Source organism: Pituophis catenifer, unplaced genomic scaffold (genome assembly GCF_029215685.1).
Source record: "Pituophis catenifer annectens isolate HBS135680 unplaced genomic scaffold, rPitCat1.0.hap2 SCAF_3, whole genome shotgun sequence".
Classification (NCBI taxonomy): domain Eukaryota; kingdom Metazoa; phylum Chordata; class Lepidosauria; order Squamata; family Colubridae; genus Pituophis; species Pituophis catenifer.
This window is the reverse complement of record NW_027256883.1, coordinates 167719354-167741593: the sequence shown is the minus strand read 5'-3', so window position 1 is coordinate 167741593 and position 22240 is coordinate 167719354. Positions and strand designations below refer to the sequence as shown.

The following is a 22240-nucleotide window of genomic DNA, read 5'->3' as shown; positions in this document are numbered from 1 at the left end:
TAGAATATAGGATTACTTATGGTGGATGAATTTTTTTGAATAGTTAATTTTATTGAACCCAAATTCTCCCTACTTCCCAAAGATTGTACAACCAAACTAACCTACAGTGTACCAAATTTCAAAAAAAAAAAAACAGTCCATATGTTAAATCCTTTGGACAAAAAAATGAATGCAAGGCAAAGTAAGTCAGATAATTTAAACTACTGTACTTTTTTCCTGAGGAGTTCTTGGAAATTTATTAGAAATTTGAAATATTGGTAATTTTTCTAAGCCCAGCAGAGTGTTATATACATGAAAATGCAGCCCATTAGGTACATTTCACTTGTTCTTCTATATTATTTTTATTAACCCACATTACTCCAAGATTTCTCCCTGATCACTAGAACTAAAGAGCTAATCTGGTATTGCCTTAGAAGCATTTACCAATATTTTCTGTTGTCAGAATTTGTGGGCATTTTCACTATTGGAGATCATCCTCCATGTACTTTTAATAGAACCAATGAAGTAAGAAGCTTATCTGCACACTGATAAAAATCTTAAACACAAGAAAATAATTATTGAAGCTTACTCTGCCAGTCACTAGCAATTACTGATGTACTGATCATACTGTTTACAATCCTTTCTTCCTGTAATACTTGCAGAAGGTATCTATAGAACACGTTTATTTAGGATTAAACCCCAGATTTTTACCTTCACTTCTTGTTGCACCAATTCTATATTCTTTGATCCCTGATCTTTTCCCTGGTGATGGGGTTTGAATTTCTTAAAGCATTTTGTCTGCTCTGTTTACATTAGATGCAGCTGAGTGGGTGCAGTTACTGGGGTAACAGGCGCCGTCACTTTGATTTATGAGCACATCAAGAGGAGTTTCAGCGTGACACTGTGGACTGACAGGAGCACTTCATTAATTTGATGCCCAGGTTACTTGCTGGCCAATCCTCATGTGCTGCTCCCCTCCTAGATTAACCATGCTGAATCAGGTGGTATTCTGGGACAAGTTTCGGGAACAAGATTCTTTCTGAAAATTCTCACTCTCAAGCTTTCTGGAGTTACAGAATCTATCTTAGCATTTCAAATGCATCAGTACAAAGCAACAAGGTAAGCATAGCCTAGGCACAATATGTGATGACAGGACTGAATTTATACCTGCCAACATTTTTTCCCTTTAATTCAAAGAAAGCAACATCTCTAAAGTTATCCCAAAGGTGTTTTTTCAAGAGGCAACTGGTCTTTGAAGATGTTTCACTTCTCATCCAAGAAGCCACATAAACTGAAGGCTAAGCATGCATTTGCAGGTATCACGGCATATATAGGAAATTATGTTTTTAAACAAATATAGCTGGTCAAAATCAAATTTCACAAAGTTTCAGAGCAGGACAACAAAATTTCAGAAAATACAACAATGTGGGATTTTGGCCATTTTGGTACTTGTATTAGGGATCACTTGAAGTAACCTCTACTATCAATAGACCCCCCCCCCCAATCATAGACTGAGAAGTAGTGCCATACAGAAAGTTTGTGGGAGGTACTAAAATTACTTGCAACATACATCATTTTAACTTTATGTCAATATATTGTAATGATTACAGTATTGCAAAGGATCTTGGAAATCTGGGTTCAAGGCCACATAAAATCATGGGTTGAGTTTGGGCCAGACATTCTCTTTCAAGCTCGCTTAACCATGCTGAGAGGAAAATGGAAGGAGATTTTGCCCTGTATGCCACCTTTTGATCTTGGAACTAACATAAAAGTACCTATTGTCAAGTTAATCATAAACAATAGCAACATAACATGGATATATGAATTCTGAAAAGTTATTGTTTCCTGGGTCTAATAGGTAACCCTTTAAGTTTTCCTTGGACTATTAAAATGAATATAGTAGATTTTCCAGATTATCATAGAGTCTCAATTCATGTTTCTCAGATAACACCACAACTGCCAGAAATACTTTCACAACAATCTGCATTTTGATGATGCTTCTGGCAAAAGTACCAATAGCAGGAGTAGTACAAGTATCTTTTATTTTAGAATTCTTCAGCAAAAATCATGTACTCAAGGCAGATAAACGTCTTAAACGAGAGCCGATTATTGAGAATCCCTGCAAAACATTTACCTAAACAGTGAATTAGTCACAGTTAAACTTGCTTATTGCAAAACATAGGTTACAACAGAGGCAATAACTTGAGAAATTTTCTGAAATTAAATCTATACTGAATAACCAAAGATAGTCCATCTTATTCTCTCAAAAGGACAAGAAGCACATCTGTTATTTTGCATGCAGAGCAATGCAATTTTTTTAGCAAGTCTGTTTTCCCCTCAATTATTTTTTCTTTTCTGCAGATTTGGTTCCCGCCCCCCCCCCGCCCCCCAAAGTATAGTGTCTTCCTAAATGCAAAGAAAACCTCACCTCTTTGGCTTGCTGCTTTCCAGCTTGTTGCTGAGTCAGAAGCTGTAGGTGAAGCTGTTCCTGCTGCTTCTTGTAGTATTCCTGAAGCTGAAGAAAAGATAAGACAAAAAGAATAGGAAAAAATTATGATAAAGTTGGTGTTGCAGTATTTTAATGCTCTGCAACTATCTAATAAGATGCAAGCATACCATAAAGATATTATGGTGCTATCAGGGGTGTCAAACTCAAGGCCCATGTGCTGGATCTGGCCCATGGGGTGCTTAGATCTGGTCTGCAGAGCCATCCTGGAAACAAAGAAGGACCAGCCTGGGGTGCCTCTGCCAGCGAAAAAGGAGCTCCGTTTTCACATGCGGCCCTCCCAAGCTCCATTTTCACTGGCAAAGGGTTGCAGGAGACTGTCCCAGCCGAAAATGGAGATAGGGAGCCCATTTTCTATGGCAGAGTGCTCAGGCCTCCACAGGCACTCTCGACACAAGTTACATCAAGCTGGCCATGCCCACCCTGGCTCCCCGAGGTCAAACAGAACCCTGATGTGGCCCTCAATGAAATCGAGTTTGACACCCTTGGCCTATAGCAGTGATGGCTAACCTTTTTGCCATCGTGTGCCAAAAGCGGGGTGAGTGCAGGGGGGTGTCACGTGCGTGCATGCCCACACCCATAATTCTATGTGCCCCAACCCCCTGTGCATGCGTGTGCCACCCCCCTCCCTGCTCCCCCCGCTTTTGGCACATGATGGCAGGGTGGGCCCAGTAAGCCCATTTTTCTCTCTCCCAGGCTCCAGAGCCTTTCTAGGAGTCTGGGGAGGGCAAAAACGGCCTTCCCCACCCCTCTGGAGGCCCTCCGGAGGCCAAAAACAGCCTGTTTCCTGACTTCCAGTGAGCCCAGAAGGTCCAAAAATCAGCTGGCCTGTGTGTGCATGCACGCCGGAGCTGAGCTCGTGTGCCCACCGATATGGCTCCGTGTGCCACCTGTGGCATGCGTGCCATAGGTTCGCCATCACGGGCCTATAGGATCATAATGAATAGAATCATAAAAGAAGTCAGTCAGACAAATACGTTTACTTCTTTTTGCTCTTTCAGCATATAATTACTGAAAGTCACAATAATTATTAAAAAGAGGTCACTAACATTTCTATTATCAGATAGACCCAGAGACCATATAGGTCAGTCTGTTGAATTTATTACATTCCTATTGTACTCAGTGGTTTATTATGTGTTTATCTCAAATATGATTGACCTTTTACATTATGGGTTTTAAAGTGTTATAACTTGTATAGACCTGTAACTTAAAGGCAAGTATAAATGTTTTAATAAGCAAAATAAATAACATTTGCTCTAATGTGAATATAAACATTATTTAGGCAAGAATGATTTTTCTTCTGTGACTTCATCCTGTTAAAACAATATTTGTCCACAATAGTGCCAGATAAGCCCTGAGAACTAATTATATCCAACAAACCTTTTTTGGGTCAAAAGCCCCTCCAAACGTTTCTATTGGCCTAAATCTTCCCCCTTTTTAAATGTGGAAATTTTAAATTTTTAAATTTTAAATTCGTCTTATTTATAGGGGCATGGGTAAGGCGTTTTAAATTGGGGAGCCATTTTGGATTTAATTCTGTTTTAAACGTATTTTAATGTTTATATTGTATGTTTTTTAATTTTGGCTGTTCACCGCCCCGAGTCCTTCGGGAGAGGGGGCGGTATAAAAATCTAATAAATAAATAAATAAAATATTAAAAATGCTATCATTTTAATTTATCAAAAAGAGAAAAAATGAGAAAATGACTCATTGAATAAGTTAAATTAAAACAAATATACTTTCTGTCATGGGCCCTCCATTTTTTCCTCCTGCTTTTTCTAATTTGGTGTGCAGCAATTGGGATGCCATGTGCTACATGTGGTAGTTCCTCCAAAGTTCAATATCTCTGAAATATGGCATAATGCAGTTCCATGTCAATTCATTTCTGGTCAAAAAAGACATAAAAGTAAACAGGATTCTATATCTTCTCCTGCTCTCTTTCCTCTTCAGTCTGTTTCTCTTGCCCCAAATAATGATTGGCAAGAGAAGGTTACAGCCTAGGTCTCATGTAATTCAATAAAATGTTAGTGAGTCATATTCCTTCAGTTCTGGGAACGCTTCTTTTGATTGACTCTTCTAGTCTGTTGACATGTATTTTCTACACCCTCTAAAAAAATATTGCAGTTGGCTATCTGCTTTCATTTCAAGTTCTGTACTTTTGGGGAAATAATTTCCATGTCCTCTTTCTCAAAAAAGAAATAAAGATCAGGTATAGAACAGCTGTAGAAGCCTTGTGACACAGGCAGAGGAGTCCCAAAAATCATTAAAGACCACGAAGAATAATTTATACTATATGCAATGCTTTATTGGAAAAGAAACAGATTTCTCCCTTAAAGGAGTTGAAAGTTTAAATGAAAAAGGAAGACATAATTTAATTGCTTATAAAAAAGCTTTGGCTATCATTGGGGATGAGAATTAAAAATTATGTCAAAAGGTTTTAGGGGCAAATGACAGGTTCCATGTTCTGCTCCCTTCCTCTTTAGGAAAGAGAATCTGCATCAGAAAACAAACATCTACCTATCTACCTGTCTACCTATCTACCCAGAGGTGGGTTTCAGCAGGTTCTGACCAGTTCTGGAGAACTGGTAGCAGAAATTTTGAGTAGTTCGGAGAACTGGTAGTAAAAATTCTGACTGGCCCCACCCCCATCTATTCTCTGCCTCCCAAATCCCACCTAATCGGGAGGAAATGGGGATTTTGCAGTAACCTTCCCCTGGAGTGGAGTGGGAATGGAGATTTTACAGTATCCTTCCCCTGCCACGCCCACCAAGCCACGCCCACCAAGGCATGCCACAGAACCTGTAGTAAAAAATTTGAAATCCATCACTGCTATCTATCTATCTAATATATTCTATATATCTATACATCTATCATATTGTTCTAGCATTTGATTCTTGCCTGTAGGTGTTCCTGGAATTATTTTTATAACATTTTTATATAATATGGTGTTCGAGGTCTTGTCTCTGGAAATCCAGGTTCCTGAAGTCATTAGGAAGACTTATTTTCAGATCTGGCTGGTTTAGAAGCTATGGCTTTACCTGGGCCATAGATAGTAAACTTGGTTCTAAATCATGTGAATTTAGCAATCACTCACAAGTCAAATAGACAGGTATTTCTTTCTGGACTTAAGAAAGCCAAATATTCTGCTTTGAATTATTAGTTTTTGTTTCTGGAAAATTCTGTGCAACTTGTGAACTTCAATTAAAAGAAGCTTTGGAATACTACCTGATCTATATAGATAAACCAATACATGAATCTGTTTTTACAAGTACTTAGTTTTCAAATAATGAGTTTTAGTGGCCAGACTAAAAATGTAAACCTATTATTGTTTAGCAAACTTAATAAATACTGCATGAAACTAATTATTTAAACTATTCTATGTCATTAGGTATGCTGGCTGGGGAATTCTGGGAGTTAAAATGCACACATCTTAAAGTTGCCAAAGTTGCGAAACACTGGCAATGTGATTTTGTACTTATCTTGCCTAAATACAAGGCTTAATATTTTGGACAGAGAGCTATTTCTAGGTTAATAATGCTTATTTTCAGGTGCAATTTTGGTTAGATTATTTGGGAATAGGATTCAATTTACTTAATCTATATATTACCTCAATAAAAACTAAAATTATGTATTTTTATGCTTTTTCTTTCCAAAATAAACTTACAAATCAAAATTAAAATTAAAATAACTTTTAACTAGTTCCTTTTACTAGATTCAGAACGTGAAATTTCAAATTACTTCAGTTTTAGTTCCTTAATTATTTTATCTACAAAATGTTAATATTTAGCACAATGAAGGATTTCACCTCTTCAGTGCAATTTTGCTTACTGTACGGTAAATGGCATTACTCTGAACTTTTCTTAGACCTGCCTGTTTTAGTTTCATTATATTAAAATACATGATTTACAGATGTAATTTATTTTCTGGGGGGACGACAACCACCACAGGTTTCCTCAATTGGGGGGGGAGCGAAGCAGGGGAAAGCTGATTTCTAAGGAATGTCCCTGGGGATTCTGGGAGAGTCCTTATCAGCTTGTGTTTGACAGTACTGACAGCAGAAACCTTTCTCTTTAACTCTGCTGAACAGGTTTGGAAAGCCTCCCTTGTTTACCCAAAAGCCAATCAAAACCAGGTCTCTATATGGGATTCTGAGAACATTGGGTCAAGAGGTGAGAGGTGTGATGTTTGGTTTTCTTCTCACAGAGAATGCCAGCTATTCCGGTCCAGGCTGTTTAATTTGCAGTCAGACGTGTTTCTCTATCTGGCTCCAAAAAGGCTCTGAAAGGGAAGGACCCCACCCAGGTTAGTGTTTACCTTTTGTTCTTCCCCTGGGGCTAACCTTGACTCCTTATCAGCATGTTTGAAATAAACAGGTACTTAAGGCAGGAGGAAGGGTGTGGAGGATGCTGCGGTTTTTATGTTTGCTCTCCCTTCCCTGGTGTAAATGTTTGTCCAAACAGTTGTGTTTTCTTGGGGATTTTTATCTCCTCCCTCATTTTAATAATTATTTTCACTTATATTTAGTTTTTAAATAATGCCCATCTGACTCCCAATTCTATATAGTGGTTGATGAAAATATTTCCTAAGAGAACTCTTTGCTTTAAAGTAAAGCTTTTTGGATTAAGCATATTTTAGAGCCATAAGCTAATATGATAAACATGCTGCTGCAATTCAGAAGAAGCCAGAACTTGAAAAGTTCCAAAGTACAGAATATGCTTGGTCACCAAAATGAAAATTATACCTAACTGCTTTATTTGTAGCTCTTAAGCTGATTGTCATTATATGGAATTTTTTTTTAAAAAAAACACCTTTGAAATAGAATATCTGGAATGAAGTTTCAATGTAAAATATACCATGTATTATATAGTCAATAGTGTTAAATAGGGTATTCATTTATTCCTCATTTGTTTAGTACAAATCTTTAATTGAAAGATGTACAGGTAGTCTACAGGTGAGTTTTGTCCCATTTTACAACCTTTTTTTCCATAGTTGCTAAGTGAATCAATGCGGTTGTTAAATTAGTAACATGGCTAAGTGAATCTGGTTTTCCCATTGACTTTTCTTGTGAGAAGTTTGCAAAAGGTGATCACATGCTCCCGGGACACTGCGACCGTCATAAATATGTTGCCAAGCATCTGAATTTTGATCACATGACCATGGGGATGCTGCAACAGTCATAAGTGTGAAAAATAACCATAAGTCACTTTTTTCAGTGCCATTGTAATTTTGAACAGTCACCAAACAAACTGTTATAAATCAAGGACTACCTGTATTACGCTTCTCATTTTCAGTTTTCCTCCAGTTATTCTTTCTTAAAGTTTTATCAATGCAGGAGGACAAGAAATAAGGAACTTTTTATAACTATCCATTTATCCTAAAGGTAGTGCTAAGGAACCTGCTATGGGAAGGGAACTGTATTTGCCCGGATTAAGAACCAAGTAATTTTGTTATGCGGGGAAAATAATTCAGCCACATTTTATCCAACTATAGTATAACTTCTGAACAATTTTACTTAACTTCCAACCTTATTTAACAAAGTTAGACTTTCCAATTTGTGCATGACTAGAGCAATTCCAGATCACCATTAAGAGAAACACAAAGTAAAACAAAACAAAGTTGGGGCATTGGAATCCCTATCTGTCCACTGTAATATATCTCGGTAAATAAACAAAACAAAAATTAAATTCACAAGCAAAAACTTCAATTGCAAATAAACTCCTCAATCTACCCTCATATACATCCTATCGTTTTATAAACATTTGAATTATCCAAAATATTCCAATCCACACATTTAGTCCATGACCATGACAAAAAAAAAATTCTTTTAAACTGAAAAGAGTTGGATTTTACTGTCAAGGATTCATGTTTTTATTCAACTATTACATCCAACAATTTTGGGCAAGTCAGTAGTTTTCAGCCCATCCTGAAAATTTACAAACAGGAAACACATTGCACTTGCAGGAGAGAAATTCAGACATAGACGTCAGCCTCTGTGACTCTCACACGAAAGGTTTGCTCAAATGCAAGCTGCTTTACCTGTTGCAGCATAATTGCTTGTTGCTGCTGCAGCAGGGCTTGAAGTTGGGGTGGAGACAGAATCTGTTGCATCTGCTGGGGTGTGATCATCTGAGGAGACATCATAGCCACCGACACTGGAACCTAAAGAGAGAAAGATGGGTTACAGCGATGTCAAGTAGAGGGTTAAGAGAGAGTTTCGGCGGGGGGGGGGGGGATACTTGCACAGATAAAACTCATATACATATTCTTTATTCTCCAGATATGTGGATGAGAAGAAAATACATGTATTTTCTTCAGGTGCAGTAAAGCTAAAGTGTTTAAGTGCTCAGAATCAGAAGAACAAGAATTGTTGCTTAGTGTTAAAAAAAAAAAATCCTGAGGACATGATCTGTTTTGAGGTAGACTTTTCTGTCAAATCCTAAAATTCTATCCAAGTCCGAATGCACACGGTGAAGCAAGCCTGGGACAAAAGTTGATGTTAACACTACAGATGGAAAGCTGTAGACAGAAATACAAAATTCCACTTCATATTTCACAGGTAATTCAATTAGCAGATTTTTTTTTATTCCACCTCCCCAAATCAGTACTGTAGTGAATGAACATTATTCAGAGAGTTGTGTACACACACACACACATGCATGCGCACACACAGAGAAAAATGAAAACAAGAGAAAATGCTATTTTCTTATTTGCAAGATGAAGCCATACGTTGTTTTGAAAAGTTCTGTGGGACTTCCTTTTTACCAATTGCTGTAGATGGGAAACCTTTTTTAAGTTGCACTTATTTGTTTGTAGCTGGTAGCAGACTAAGGTAGACTAGAGCAGGCAAAGTTAGTCAGTTACATCACACTCATAAATGGGGACAAATTGTCAATCCTTTTGTTTTTGTTTTAATGGGAATTTCATTTTTAAAAAATACTTTGTTTCAAGATTGAGTCTAGAATGGTTTCCCATTTTAAAATGGTTCTTAGCAATTGGGCCATGAAAATCTAGCAGCACAATTAGAATAACTTCAGGGTGGCAAGTTGACTATTTAACACGATTGAACAGATGCCCACAGTGACTGTTCACACATGTAATATAGCTGCACTAGCTGAATTCCTGAGAATAAAATTCAGCTTTTCTGTTGCAGCGAAATATTACATAAAGTTACAAAATATTTTGAACAGAGATTCATATTGAGATTTGATACCGTCCTTACACCCAAGCATGCATTTAATATTCACTAATTGCTGCATAATACTGTTTCCCAGCCTTTGAAAAAACTCTAGTCTGTGGGCTATAAACTACCTGTCCTAACATGCCTCGTTAAGGGCAGGAAATAGTACTGCTTTCTTTAAGTTCCCAAAGGTTATTATTCTTATACCCTACATTACTATCAAAACAGACAAGTCAGAATTAGGTCACTATAATTCATGATGCCCTGTTAAACAAAAACTTCAATGAGTGTTCATCCTTACTGGAGAAGGGAGATCAAGAACAAGTCACATAACTACTTCGTGGTTGACCACTATTTCCTCTTTGTTCATTTGTGAATAACACTTCCAGTCAACAAGCCATTTGTGACAACAAATCCATCAGTACTGAAAACATTTATTCTAAGTTTGTTATGTTGTTGTGGCATGAAAATTGTACTGCTGTTCATAACAAAATTAGGTAACATGTTTATCACAAGATGGTGCAAGGTAAGGAGACTAAAACATATGAAGAACGGTTACAGGATTTGGGGTTGGCTAGCCTAGAGAAAAGAAGGACTGGGGGGGACACATAATATCAGTATTCCAGTGTTTGAGAGGTTGCCATAAAGAGGGGGTCAACTTATTTTCCAAAGCACCAGAGGGCAGGACAAGAAACAATGGATGGAAATGAATCAAGGAGAGAAGCAACCTGGAATTAAGGAGAAACCTCCTAACGGTGAGGACAATTAACCAGTGGAACAGCCTGCCTTCAGAAGTTGTGGGTGCTTCATCACTGGAGACTTTTAAGAAGAGACTGGACAGTCACTTGTCTGAAATGATATAGGGTCTCCTGCTTGAGTAGGCGGTTGGACTAGAAGACCTCCAAGGTCCCTTCCTGCTCTATTCTGATTGAGAAAATGCCGACTGTGACCTAAATACAGTCTTCAGGTTGAGATGCATTTGTTGCAAGAAAAAGTGCTTTTCATTAAATAAAATGGGGAGAGGGAAACATGGCATGCTTAAAGCATTGAGTATGCCATTACAGAAACAGAAAAAAATTATTCAGAAAAGTTTCATGAAGGCTTGTTTCCCTGAATTAATGGAATCAGATTTTTCATGCTTATCAACAACCTACTGATTATCAATTATTATAATTATTATCAACAATTAGAAAACTAAGAAAAGCACAGAATATTTTTCATGCTGCATCCACATTTGATTTTCTCTCCTGTAATCAGAACTACTTGAACTGAAATATTTCATTAGGAAGAAAAATTTCATCCACTTGGGTGATTAAATTACTATATCCCAAACAAAATTCTAACTTTTTATCTTCTAATTATTTTCCTTGAAATTCTTGCAGGTATTTTAAAACATTGATGTTACATAGTATCATATCAGACAGAAATAAAATCCTTGATTATCTTCACATGCAATTAAAAAATGTCTGTTTCTCAGCAATAACTATCTGAAGAAAAATAAAAACTTAGATTTGATTAGGATTGTATCCATTCCATTTGCCTAATTGGGTATTTTAATTAAAGCCATTTACTATGTGGTGGAAATGAGTTTTTTTTATCCAATGTTACTGATGGAATAGCCCAAAAAGAGTTCCATTTTTAATGGAGATTATGCTGTATGCTAGCCCAGAAGATACAGTTGGGAGGAATAAGAACATAAAAAAGCTGAAGAAGCTTCTTGGATGAGAAGTGAAACATCTTCAAAGAAAAACAAGAAAGTCCAGTTGCCTCTTGAAAAAGCATCTTTGGGACAATCAGGACCTGGATGTCTGAGAATCTCCATAGACAAGAAAAAATGTATCTTCACCCTGGCAGTTCTTACTTCTACTCCAAACAGCATTTAAGGGGAAAAGGTTGTTTTGGATGCCTTTCTGCTCCAGAAATAATACAACTGATTTCCAAGTCAATCTGTATTTCTAAAACACCCTACACATGCACACACACAATTAACACATTGTGTTTCAAGAAAGCTAACAATAATAAACTAAAATTCTATTAAAATATCCTTAAAAGATCATTGAACACTCTTGGAATATAGCCTACCTCCATTGTTATCAGAGCAAACATTTGCCTGTGTAACCTAATTTCTCCTTCCTCCCTGAACTCATCTGAAATACGTTCTATGTAGCTCATATTGCATAACTCCCACCTTAATTACCCAATAAGGAATTCTTGAACCATAGCTTTATGAAGATGCTAAAGAGACATGTGGCTTCCAATGATAACTTAGTTACCAATTGTAAACTTTAAATCCTGGAGATTTAAATATAAATATATAAATATAAATGTTTTCCCTACGTAGCCAAGGTTTTTTTGTAGCTCCAGCTCAGTAGAATCTCATCTACTCGGTTCTGGGCTTTTTTCTTTTCTAACACCTAGCAAGCTCTCACTGCTAGGTGGGAGACCTAAATAGATCCATTTCTAGCTCGTTAGCTGTCATCAGTAGGCTACACCCATCTCCTCCCTGTAAAGGCACAGTATCAATTTTCTTACTTCTTCGTAGGGTTTATGTGTGTTTTTCTTCTAGCCAGGTTTTCCCTACGTAGCCAAGGTTTTTTTGTAGCTCCAGCTCAGTAGAATCTCATCTACTCGGTTCTGGGCTTTTTTCTTTTCTAACACCTAGCAAGCTCTCACTGCTAGGTGGGAGACCTAAATAGATCCATTTCTAGCTCGTTAGCTGTCATCAGTAGGCCACACCCATATCCTCCCTGTAAAGGCACAGTATCAATTTTCTTACTTCTTCGTAGGGTTTATGTGTGTTTTTCTTCTAGCCAGGTTTTCCCTACGTAGCCAAGGTTTTTTTGTAGCTCCAGCTCAGTAGAATCTCATCTACTCGGTTCTGGGCTTTTTTCTTTTCTAACACCTAGCAAGCTCTCACTGCTAGGTGGGAGACCTAAATAGATCCATTTCTAGCTCGTTAGCTGTCATCAGTAGGCCACACCCATCTCCTCCCTGTAAAGGCACAGTATCAATTTTCTTACTTCTTCGTAGGGTTTATGTGTGTTTTTCTTCTAGCCAGGTTTTCCCTACGTAGCCAAGGTTTTTTTGTAGCTCCAGCTCAGTAGAATCTCATCTACTCGGTTCTGGGCTTTTTTCTTTTCTAACACCTAGCAAGCTCTCACTGCTAGGTGGGAGACCTAAATAGATCCATTTCTAGCTTGTTAGCTGTCATCAGTAGGCCACACCCATATCCTCCCTGTAAAGGCACAGTATCAATTTTCATATATATATATGAAATATATATATATATATATATATTTTAAAGATATATATATATATATATATCTTTAAAAAAGAAAAACTAACAGCAGATAACAGAAGAAGTTAGCACATCGGCTGTAGAAAATGAGGAAGATGATCTTGGCAGAAATATGCAAGAACTGTTATGAAGGCAAAGGAGCTGAAGTCCAGAGAAATGAGATAATATTCATAGTGACACAGGCAGACTCTTCCGTGATTCATTGGTATATAAAAAGGGGAGGAGTTATGCCATAATCAGATTTTCAAGATTCTGTTGGTAAAATCAATCTCAATAAAGTAGTTTTAGCTTTAGAATAGAATAACAGAGTTGGAAGGTACCTTGGAGGTCTTCTAGTCCAACCCCCTGCTTAAGCAGGAAACCCTACACCACTTCAGACAAATGGTTATCCAACATCTTCTTAAAAACTTCCAGTGTTGGAGCATTCACAACTTCTGGAGGCAAGTTGTTCCACTGATTAATTGTTCTAACTGTCAGGAAATTTCTCCTTAGTTCTAAGTTGTTTCTCTCCTTGATTAGTTTCCATCTGTTGCTTCTTGTCCTACCCTCAGGTGCTTTGGAGAATAGCTTGACTCTCTCTTCTTTGTGGCAGCCCCTGAGATATTGGAACATTGCTACCATGTCTCCCCTAGTCCTTCTTTTCATTAAACTAGACATACCCAGTTCCTGCAACCGTTCTTCATATGTTTTAGCCTTCAGTCCCCTAACCATCTTTGTTGCTCTTCTCTGCACTCTTTCTAGAGTCTCAACATCTTTTTTTATATCGTGGCGACCAAAACTGAATGCAGTATTCCAAGTGTGGCCTTACCAAGGCATTATAAAGTGGTATTAACACTTCACGTGTTAATTCTTGATTCTTGATTTCTTATGGAGTTCATTTCCTGGACTGGTCTAGGACTGTGGAACTGACAGTAGCGTTTTCCACACAAAGCTCTGTAAAATTCTATTTCAGATATTGTAATTGCTTTGGACCAGTTCAGTGTAGATGCCAGTTATTACATTTCAAATTGGTGTTAAAAATAGTTAAGTATTTATACCTGGCCTTTTTGCATCTTCTCAACCAACTCACAGCACATAAATATACCTTAAATCTAATGCACTTAGCACACTTTTTTCTCCAATCAATGTCATGATCCTTCTTTCACATTTCTTCTTATAGTAGATCCTGGCTAGGAATACAAAGAAAATGGAAGTTTGAAGATCTTACTTTTTAGGATAAAATTAATTTATTGCTTCGTCTAATGCTAGAAGATGCCCTAGAAAAGGTAACATCTCCAAACATGTCAGATGAGCTCTTCTCTATGTGCCTTCAACCAAAAGACAAGATTTTTAACCCAGGTGTCATGAAATGGTGGAAAGATTTCCTGGTTAAGCTAGGTAGCATTCCTCCTTCCACATCTTGTGTAAGGAAAATCTATTCCTGATGGTAATTAGCTGTAAGTTTCAAGCATCTCAGTGCTTTTGGAATAGATGCTTTGAAGTCACTCTGAGCACGAAAAATGGCATATAAATTACTTGAACAAGGAATGTAAATTACTTTATTTCATCCATGCCTTTCTCCAAGCAGGAAATGTCAAATGAACACTACAAGGAACAGGTCTCATATTTGCAGTACATTCAAGGAAACATTATCTGTTGCTTTCCCACATGATGTATACAGTAGCACATATTTTCCATCTCATCCAGCATTGCTTGTTATTAAGGATGCCCCAGCTTGTTTTCCTTTCATTGAAGACCATGCAATGCATGTTGCCTCCTTCTCTTCTCTCAATCTATTCAGAAAGAGAAACACTGCAGCTTGGCACATGAAGCAGATCAACTCTGTCATCAGACTAGCAAGTAAAAAAAAAAAAAACCTGGAAGACATTCTTACCTTTAGATTTAATAGTTCTTGAAGCAGACAGAATTGCACCAGGGAATTTCTACACCCTTCTGTCCTGTCAGTTCAAGCAAGCAGGAGCTTGCTGACCTTTGGGGCATGTTACAAAGCTTATCTGTTTACTCAGGTTGCTGGCTTGAGGGAGGTGCCCCAAATTTCATTTGTCATTCTAGAAGTCACTCCAAGTTAACTTATGAAGTTATTTATTAACTGCCTTTGGACTTGCTCCAAGACTGCTGAAGAGGCACTGACAACCAGAATCAGTCAATGAATCAAGGCAATAGGACCTTGGTCCATCCGGACAAAATCCAGACTGCTTAAACTTCCTAATATTAGAAAGAGACTCTAACAATGCTTGTGATAATTGTACCATTCCTCCAGCTTTTACCTGAAGAGAGCTCATAGAAGACCAAATTTATCACAAGGACAGCAACAGTGAAGAGACTTAATGAATTGTAGTGGAGTGATTAACATAAAGACTTGTTATTGTAACCTCCACAATCTGTATTTGGCTAGTATATCAAGTTGCTAGTAGTTCATGCTTTATCTATCATAATGGCTGTTCCAACAAGCAAGAAGCAATGAAAATTAGTAGAGAAATTTGGGTAATAGCAATAGGAGAACAAGAAAGAATGCAGTTGATGCCCACTCTTTTAGGAGACAAGCATCAGGATAATTTCCTTTTGCTGCTCATCAGCTTGCAATGTGCTCTGAATGAGAGTCTGTAATTAATTGCTCATCTGCATCCCCCATCTGAACTCTCCCCCCCACCAACCCCCACCACCACCACACCGTACATCCAGCTTGATACACGTTGGCTGGCATTTTCAAAATCGGAGGCATTCTAATTACCGGAGAGTTATAACACCTTCCATTTCGCGCCCGTCGGACTGACACCCTGTCAAGAGCAAAGAGACTTGCCAGAGGTTTTGACAACACTAATTGCCCCTATAATCTAAAAACACAAAGGAGAGGCGATTAGTCGTGAGGGCCGCAGCTCTCGATCCGACATGAGGTTTTCACAACGTTACAAGAAAACAAAAGCGGCGCCTTTTAGAGTGTGATGGCTGCTAACAAAGCAGAATTATATTTTCATACAAACCTTTGTCTACATCAAATAGCTTCCCCTTTTCTCTTAAAATGCTATGCTGACACCATGAATGGTGGGGGCTTCTTAGAGGAGGGTCATGAAGGAAGATATACATGAGCTATGATTCTCACATTCCTGCTTCCTAGTTTACAAAGAGTTGATGGAAAAAGTCACTAATCACTGCTCTATCATGATTAGATTCTTTCTTTCACCTACCTTCTTTATCCTTCCCCAGTATGGGGACCCCTCCAGTGTGCTGGACTGTAATTTTCACAATCCCAGCCTACAGTAGTAGTTGCCATGCAGGCTGAATACAAGAGTTGTAAACCAACAAATCTGGAGGGCTCCAGGTTGGACGTGGCTGTTCTCAATTAGATTATATAAATTGTTGACATAACAATGTCTTTCTGAACACTTCATTTACAGAAAGAGTCTGTCCCTACCAAGTATCTGAATAGACAGATTAACTGTACAACTCTAAATGCCTTGAAACATGAATATCTGAAGGATGCCCTCTTCTATTATGAATTTATTTATCTAACACATTTATATAGCTGTCTGTCTCACACGAAGTGACTCTGAGTGGTATACAATTATACAGTAGAGGCCATACTCCCTTTATTTCTGAGGCTGTGCATCAGACATGCAAAAGAGGCCCTTCTTTTACATTATTGTCAAGCTATGAAATGTACCATTTTATGGCGCAACAACTGATCTTCAGTCATTTGTTTTAGCCGTGCATTCTGAAGGCACATCCCTTCCATTGGCTTTTTTAACTTTTAAGTGTTATTTGTTGATAAGTAACTTGAGTATTTAAAATGAATAGAAAAGCAGAATATAAATGAATAAATCTTCTTGGGCCAAAAGCAAGACATTTGGCTAGCTGAATAGCTAGAGATGAAATACTTTATCCCAAATGTAGAATCCAATAAAAAATCCACATATATTAAGCCTTCTCTTTTTAAAATCATAATTATTTATTAGAATATTTTTAAACAAATAAAAGATAAACAGTGAAAAAATAAAGAAAATGAAATTAAGAAAAAGAAAAAAAGATAAAGTGCAGTAGATAAAAGAAAAAGAAATATTTAAACAAGCAACTTTTGATCTTCCATACAACAGTTACAATCATATTTATTGTCACTCTTCCCCTCATCAAGGTTATATCACATAGCTAACTTCTTCCATATATCCAACTCTTTTCAAATCCAGAAATCATCAAGTCATTTATATCCACTTTCAGCAAAAAGTCCATAAAGGATTTCCAGTTTTCTTTACATTAAGATCCAAACAAATTTTTAGAATTCACTTTTGCTAATCTCTAGTTCAGGGGTGTCAAACTCACGTCGTCACGGTGGAGTCATGTGACGTGTTGGGACTTTTTTCCCTTTCACTAAACCAGGCGGAGGCGGAGCCAGCACATGACGCATCCAGCCCACAGGCCACGAGTTTGACACCCCTGCTCTAGTTAGTTTTAATTTGCAAGCAAACAAGCAAGCCATACGCACATCATTTTTTTCAGGATAACTACTTAAAAGTATCTTCAATTTTGACTTAACTTTCAAACCACTATTTATTAATTAAGCTCCCAGTAAGCATTACACACAAGTCCAAACTCTAAGGAGGATTGTAATTTCAGCTAGTTTCTGCACTACTAACATAAATTCAAGAGTAATTAAGTTAACATGGAACTTTCTACTGACTAGCCCCAAGCCTACTTTTTAAGTTTTACAATCTTAGGCTCTTCTCCCCTCTAAAAAATTAACACTCTCAGCAACAACAGAAGCATTATGCCTGCGGATAGAGATGCTGAATTTCTCTCTTCAATAATGGTTTGTCGGTATGGGTGTGTCCTAGCTGGCATTTGGCAGACCGTGAGCTAGGACAGGCAATGACTCACTTGTTGGCCTGTTGCCATTCTACAAAACTGCTTACTAACAGTTCTAGACTTACAACAAAGCTCTGATAAGGCATCAGAATGGAGATGCCTTTTCAAGATGCTTCAGCAGGAAGCCCATTAAAGACTAAATAACAAAAAAATAGCCTGTTTGTGGGTAGAAAGCAAGTATCATATTAAGGAAGAAATGATAGCTCTATTCAAATTTATACCAATCAGGATTTGCAAGCACATGTAAGGGTATAAAATCATGTACAATACAGCCAGATTAGCATATCATGTGCCAAACTCACCTGTTCGACTGCAAACTTCCTCAGAGGTTCTGAAGGGGATTTCTATATTTGCATTTGGTTGAAAGAGAGTAGAAGCCTGACTTTCAAAAAGTTAGAGACTTCTATCTTATTCAGCCAGCCAAAAATACTAATAGGGAAGATTGCATATGGGTAGGCATATTTCTATAACTTCTTTTGGTACCTTCCCCCAAAGTTGTATAAATACCTAGGATACATTTGTCTTGAGGAATGGGGATGAAGAAATCAAGTGATTCAAGGAAATAATTGCAATATTGAATATAACATATCCAGGTACTCATTCTAAGCTAAATCTTATTCCAGGGGCTGGCACATCTTTCATAGAGATGGGCCATACTTTAAGAAAAGTCTGTCATCGGAATATAATATCATGAGAAGGGGTAAGTGCTGTGGAAAACTTTCTTTGGCTTTGTCGAGGAATCACAGTATTTTAAATTATTGTACCTTAGTACACATATATAAATGCCGACTAGGTATTTATACAAATTTGAGTCTTACTGTATTCTCTAATTATTATAAAAATGCACCTAAGATCTAGTTGCTAACTCCATTTATATTTTAAGAAAGCATTCCAACTGCTTCACTTTGCTTGAGTACTTTAGCTAAGTCCTATGTGTATTGATTTTTAATTGATACAAATTGAACTAAAATATTCCTAAACAGATGCCCTGAGATGGACATCATACTGTTAATCCAAATGAAGCGAAGGACCACTGAACTCTGGGGATTCTAAGAACAGAATATGAACAACATTGTGGGAGATACATTAGCATTCCTGGACAAAAAGGCACAGTGTGTTTTTATGTGCTTTTCATGGTAAAGTTTCAGGAAACCTGACAATGTCCTGTGACACTGTTCAGGTTTATCAGACTTAAACCAATAGTTTATTACCACTGAATGACCAATACAATATAGTTTTGTTTCATGGTGTCTCTTTGCCTACATTACCAATGTTCTGGATACCAAGCAAAAGTAAGAGCTGTAACAAGAAGACAGAACGAATAAAAAAGGAGGATGATCAAGGCATGGGAGAGAATAAGAGAATCAGCTTTAGTATGACCAACTAAAAGAAAAAATCAACTGCACAACACATATAGAGGAAGTCCTGTTTTTTCTCAAGTGAGTGAACGTAGAAGGGCTAATATTGATCTGTCTTCATTACCCATTTCACTCCAGTTCAGATCAACAAAATACACTTTTCCACACCACTGCTCTCTTGCCACGCAAATAAAAGAAAAGCAATTTCCTGCAGTTGCTCCAAACTTGCTGCTCTTTCCCTGTACTGTTCTTCTTTGGTTACAAAAATGCATTGAAATGGCACATTTACCCCTTGGTTTTCTTTCAGAAATGGACAAAATCTCAAGAACAAAAGAGTGTTTCTCATTGCCAGAACTTTTTAAAATGGCCATAATCTTGCAACCAATTCATTCTCCCAAGTAGAATTTGGAATGTTCTTTTGAAACCACATCATTGGCTCATAGTCCATCAACTTCTATAGCCCAAATGGTTGGGGGGAAAGTATCAAATTCTACCAGAGTACAACTGCCAAAATAAATTGGTGATGCAGTTTAAATTCCCATTCATTAGTGAAATGTATTGCACCATTGTAAATCAGGCTTGAGCCACCTTTTTATGGATAAGAATCATATTTAACATTTTTTTGGGGGAGGGGGTATCTCAAGATCAAGAAATGGAAGTCATATTGTGTATAAGGTAAAGTAAAAGCATTAACACATAAAAGTTGCAATCAAAATGACAGATTATACATAAAATAGATAATTTTGCATGAAAAGTATCTTTTGTTGAGGGAGGTAACCATGATCAGTAGAGTTACAGAAAAACTAGAAGTTCGCTTTTTAAAATAGGGACTGGGGAATTTTCATGTTGCAGAGATTGCATGAAATAAATATCTTATATTTTAGTTTGTACCTGTAACATCTTTCTAAACAAACAAACAGAAAAAAAGTAGAGTGACTACAAATGTGCAACTATATAGACTATTAAAATTAAGTAATCTTATACAGAAAGAACTTGGTTTTCATAATTTTTCATCACTGCATAATTGAACTTCCAAGTGTAAAATACTGATTTAGGGATGTAGAGTGAATTACATTAGCATTATGCTCTCATATACATAAAATTCATAATATGCCATAGGTCAGAATGGAGAGTTGAATTTCAGTGTTACTCCTGGAATAAATTCTGCTCTTTCTTTTAAACAATAAATCATCTAAGATAGAATTAATAATAAATTAGAACATGAAATTACCTCAGATTATCAAAATAAATATAGCAGATTCATGATCATTGAAATCTGATTGTTTCATCTCAGTTGAATTTCAAAACTTTTTATGTCTACTTCAAATAGGCATTATCACTTTACCTGGAACCTGCCAGGTGATTCAAAGTAATTCAAAGGCCAAATAGATACTGACACTTTTCTGCAAATTTATAATCTGAGATAAGAAAAGAAAAATTAATTCATGGAGGCCTCCACCTGAAATTTTGGATTAGGAGAATTTTTTTAAAAAAAATATTGACTTTAAAATGGAATCATTAATAAAATATTCAAAAGTGTAATTACTGAACTGGAAACAGCAGAAACAGTGCCAATGCACCTGTGCGTATGTACATGTGATAGGTGTAGACAAAAAGGAAAACAACTAAAAATAATAACAAATACAACAAATCAAGGGAGAAATGAAATAGCAGACAGCTAAGAATGCCAAGTAGAACTTTTAGGAAGGAAAGGGGAAGAGAGGGAAGGAGGAAAGAAGGAAGAAATGAAGGAAGGAAGAGCTTGTAACTCATTTTAATGTCAAGTTTCAGAAATCCTGGATAAAATCACAGTTACAGTGTTTCTGCATAGCCGTTAATCACTTTTAAAACAATTTAAAAATTCATAAAACATTAAAGATACTTTTCCTAATATCACATGCTTGCTCACAGCTCACAATATAATGCAAATGATATAAATCTAGTGGATGTGAAATGTTCCTCTTGAACCAAAGGTTAGCAAATGGCTGGTTTCCCTTGAATTAATTTATTTCCTTCCTTCCTTCCTTCCTTCCTTCCTTCCTTCCTTCCTTCCTTCCTTCCTTTTTCTTTCTTGTTAAAATACACACAATTTGTACCTAAATATGTAATTTATATTACACACACATAATGTTCAAAGTGATATTTTAGAAGTTTTTTACCCTAAGACAGGTTTGAAACGAAATTTTCATGAGCTAAAAACAGCACTGTGAACTTTGAAAAAAAAGCTGACAAAACATTATAATTCTTTTTCACACATTAATTTGGATGATATGCATCAGAGTTCACGAAGTTCATATACACTGAATTTCCTCTACATTAAAGTTCCACAAATTACTCTAATCTGAGTAACCTTTTTCAAACACAACAAAAAATTGCCTAAAGTTAAAAAAATTCTGGATTTTCTTTAGAGAAATTTTGTGAATTCTAAATAAAATAGGCTCTTCACTTATCTCACTAAGCCACATTATATATACAACTATCAAACTGAAATAGATTCAATGCTTTAATACTTTTTGCCTATACAAGCCTGATAGGGAGGTTTAGTCTTGGCATGTGCGCTCCCACCCCCCCACCCCCAAAAATACAATTGACAAGACAAGAGTGTCAATGAGTGTTAAAGAGTGTTAAAATGAGACAATTTAAACTGGGTAAGTTGTTATGTAAGAAATTTCTCAACTTCAAACTTTGGACTAAGAGTCAATCTACACATAGAAGGTAGCTTTCCTCCATATATGACTCCAAAACCAGATTAATGGATCAGAGTCTTATCCAGCCCAAAATTCAAAAAGATTGGAGTAGCAGGTAGTCAATGTTATTCAATTTATTAAAATACCACTACAAGACATAATTAAAGAGATATGAAAATAACATATTTTCACACAACTTCATTTTTTGTAGTGGGCAAATTTTGGTATCTGATATTATTATTCAGTAAAATCAACAATATAGTTTTGGCTTTTCTCAATATTCATGCATACACTGTACAGTATTCATGCTACCAAACCTGAATGGAAAAGTTTAAAAGTGCTACATTAGCTTTGCTTTCCTTCTTCTGCCACACCATA

General features: G+C 36.7%; 1 protein-coding gene across 4 annotated transcripts in view; it reads right to left on the bottom strand.

Moving 5' to 3' along the window:
- FOXP4 (forkhead box P4) overlaps positions 1-22240 on the bottom strand; it is a 170780-nt gene that overhangs the window by 45718 nt on the left and 102822 nt on the right. For 2 of the 4 annotated variants that reach the window (XM_070941510.1, XM_070941509.1), the window contains exons 4-5: positions 8522-8644; positions 2408-2494 (exon numbers count right to left, since the gene is read on the bottom strand). In XM_070941510.1, the coding sequence (XP_070797611.1) occupies positions 2408-2494; positions 8522-8644 (210 nt within the window). Of the gene's footprint in view, positions 1-2407; positions 2495-8521; positions 8645-14044; positions 14086-14833; positions 14895-22240 lie in introns of those variants that run through there. The other 2 variants (XM_070941511.1, XM_070941512.1) reach the window with 2 other exon arrangements.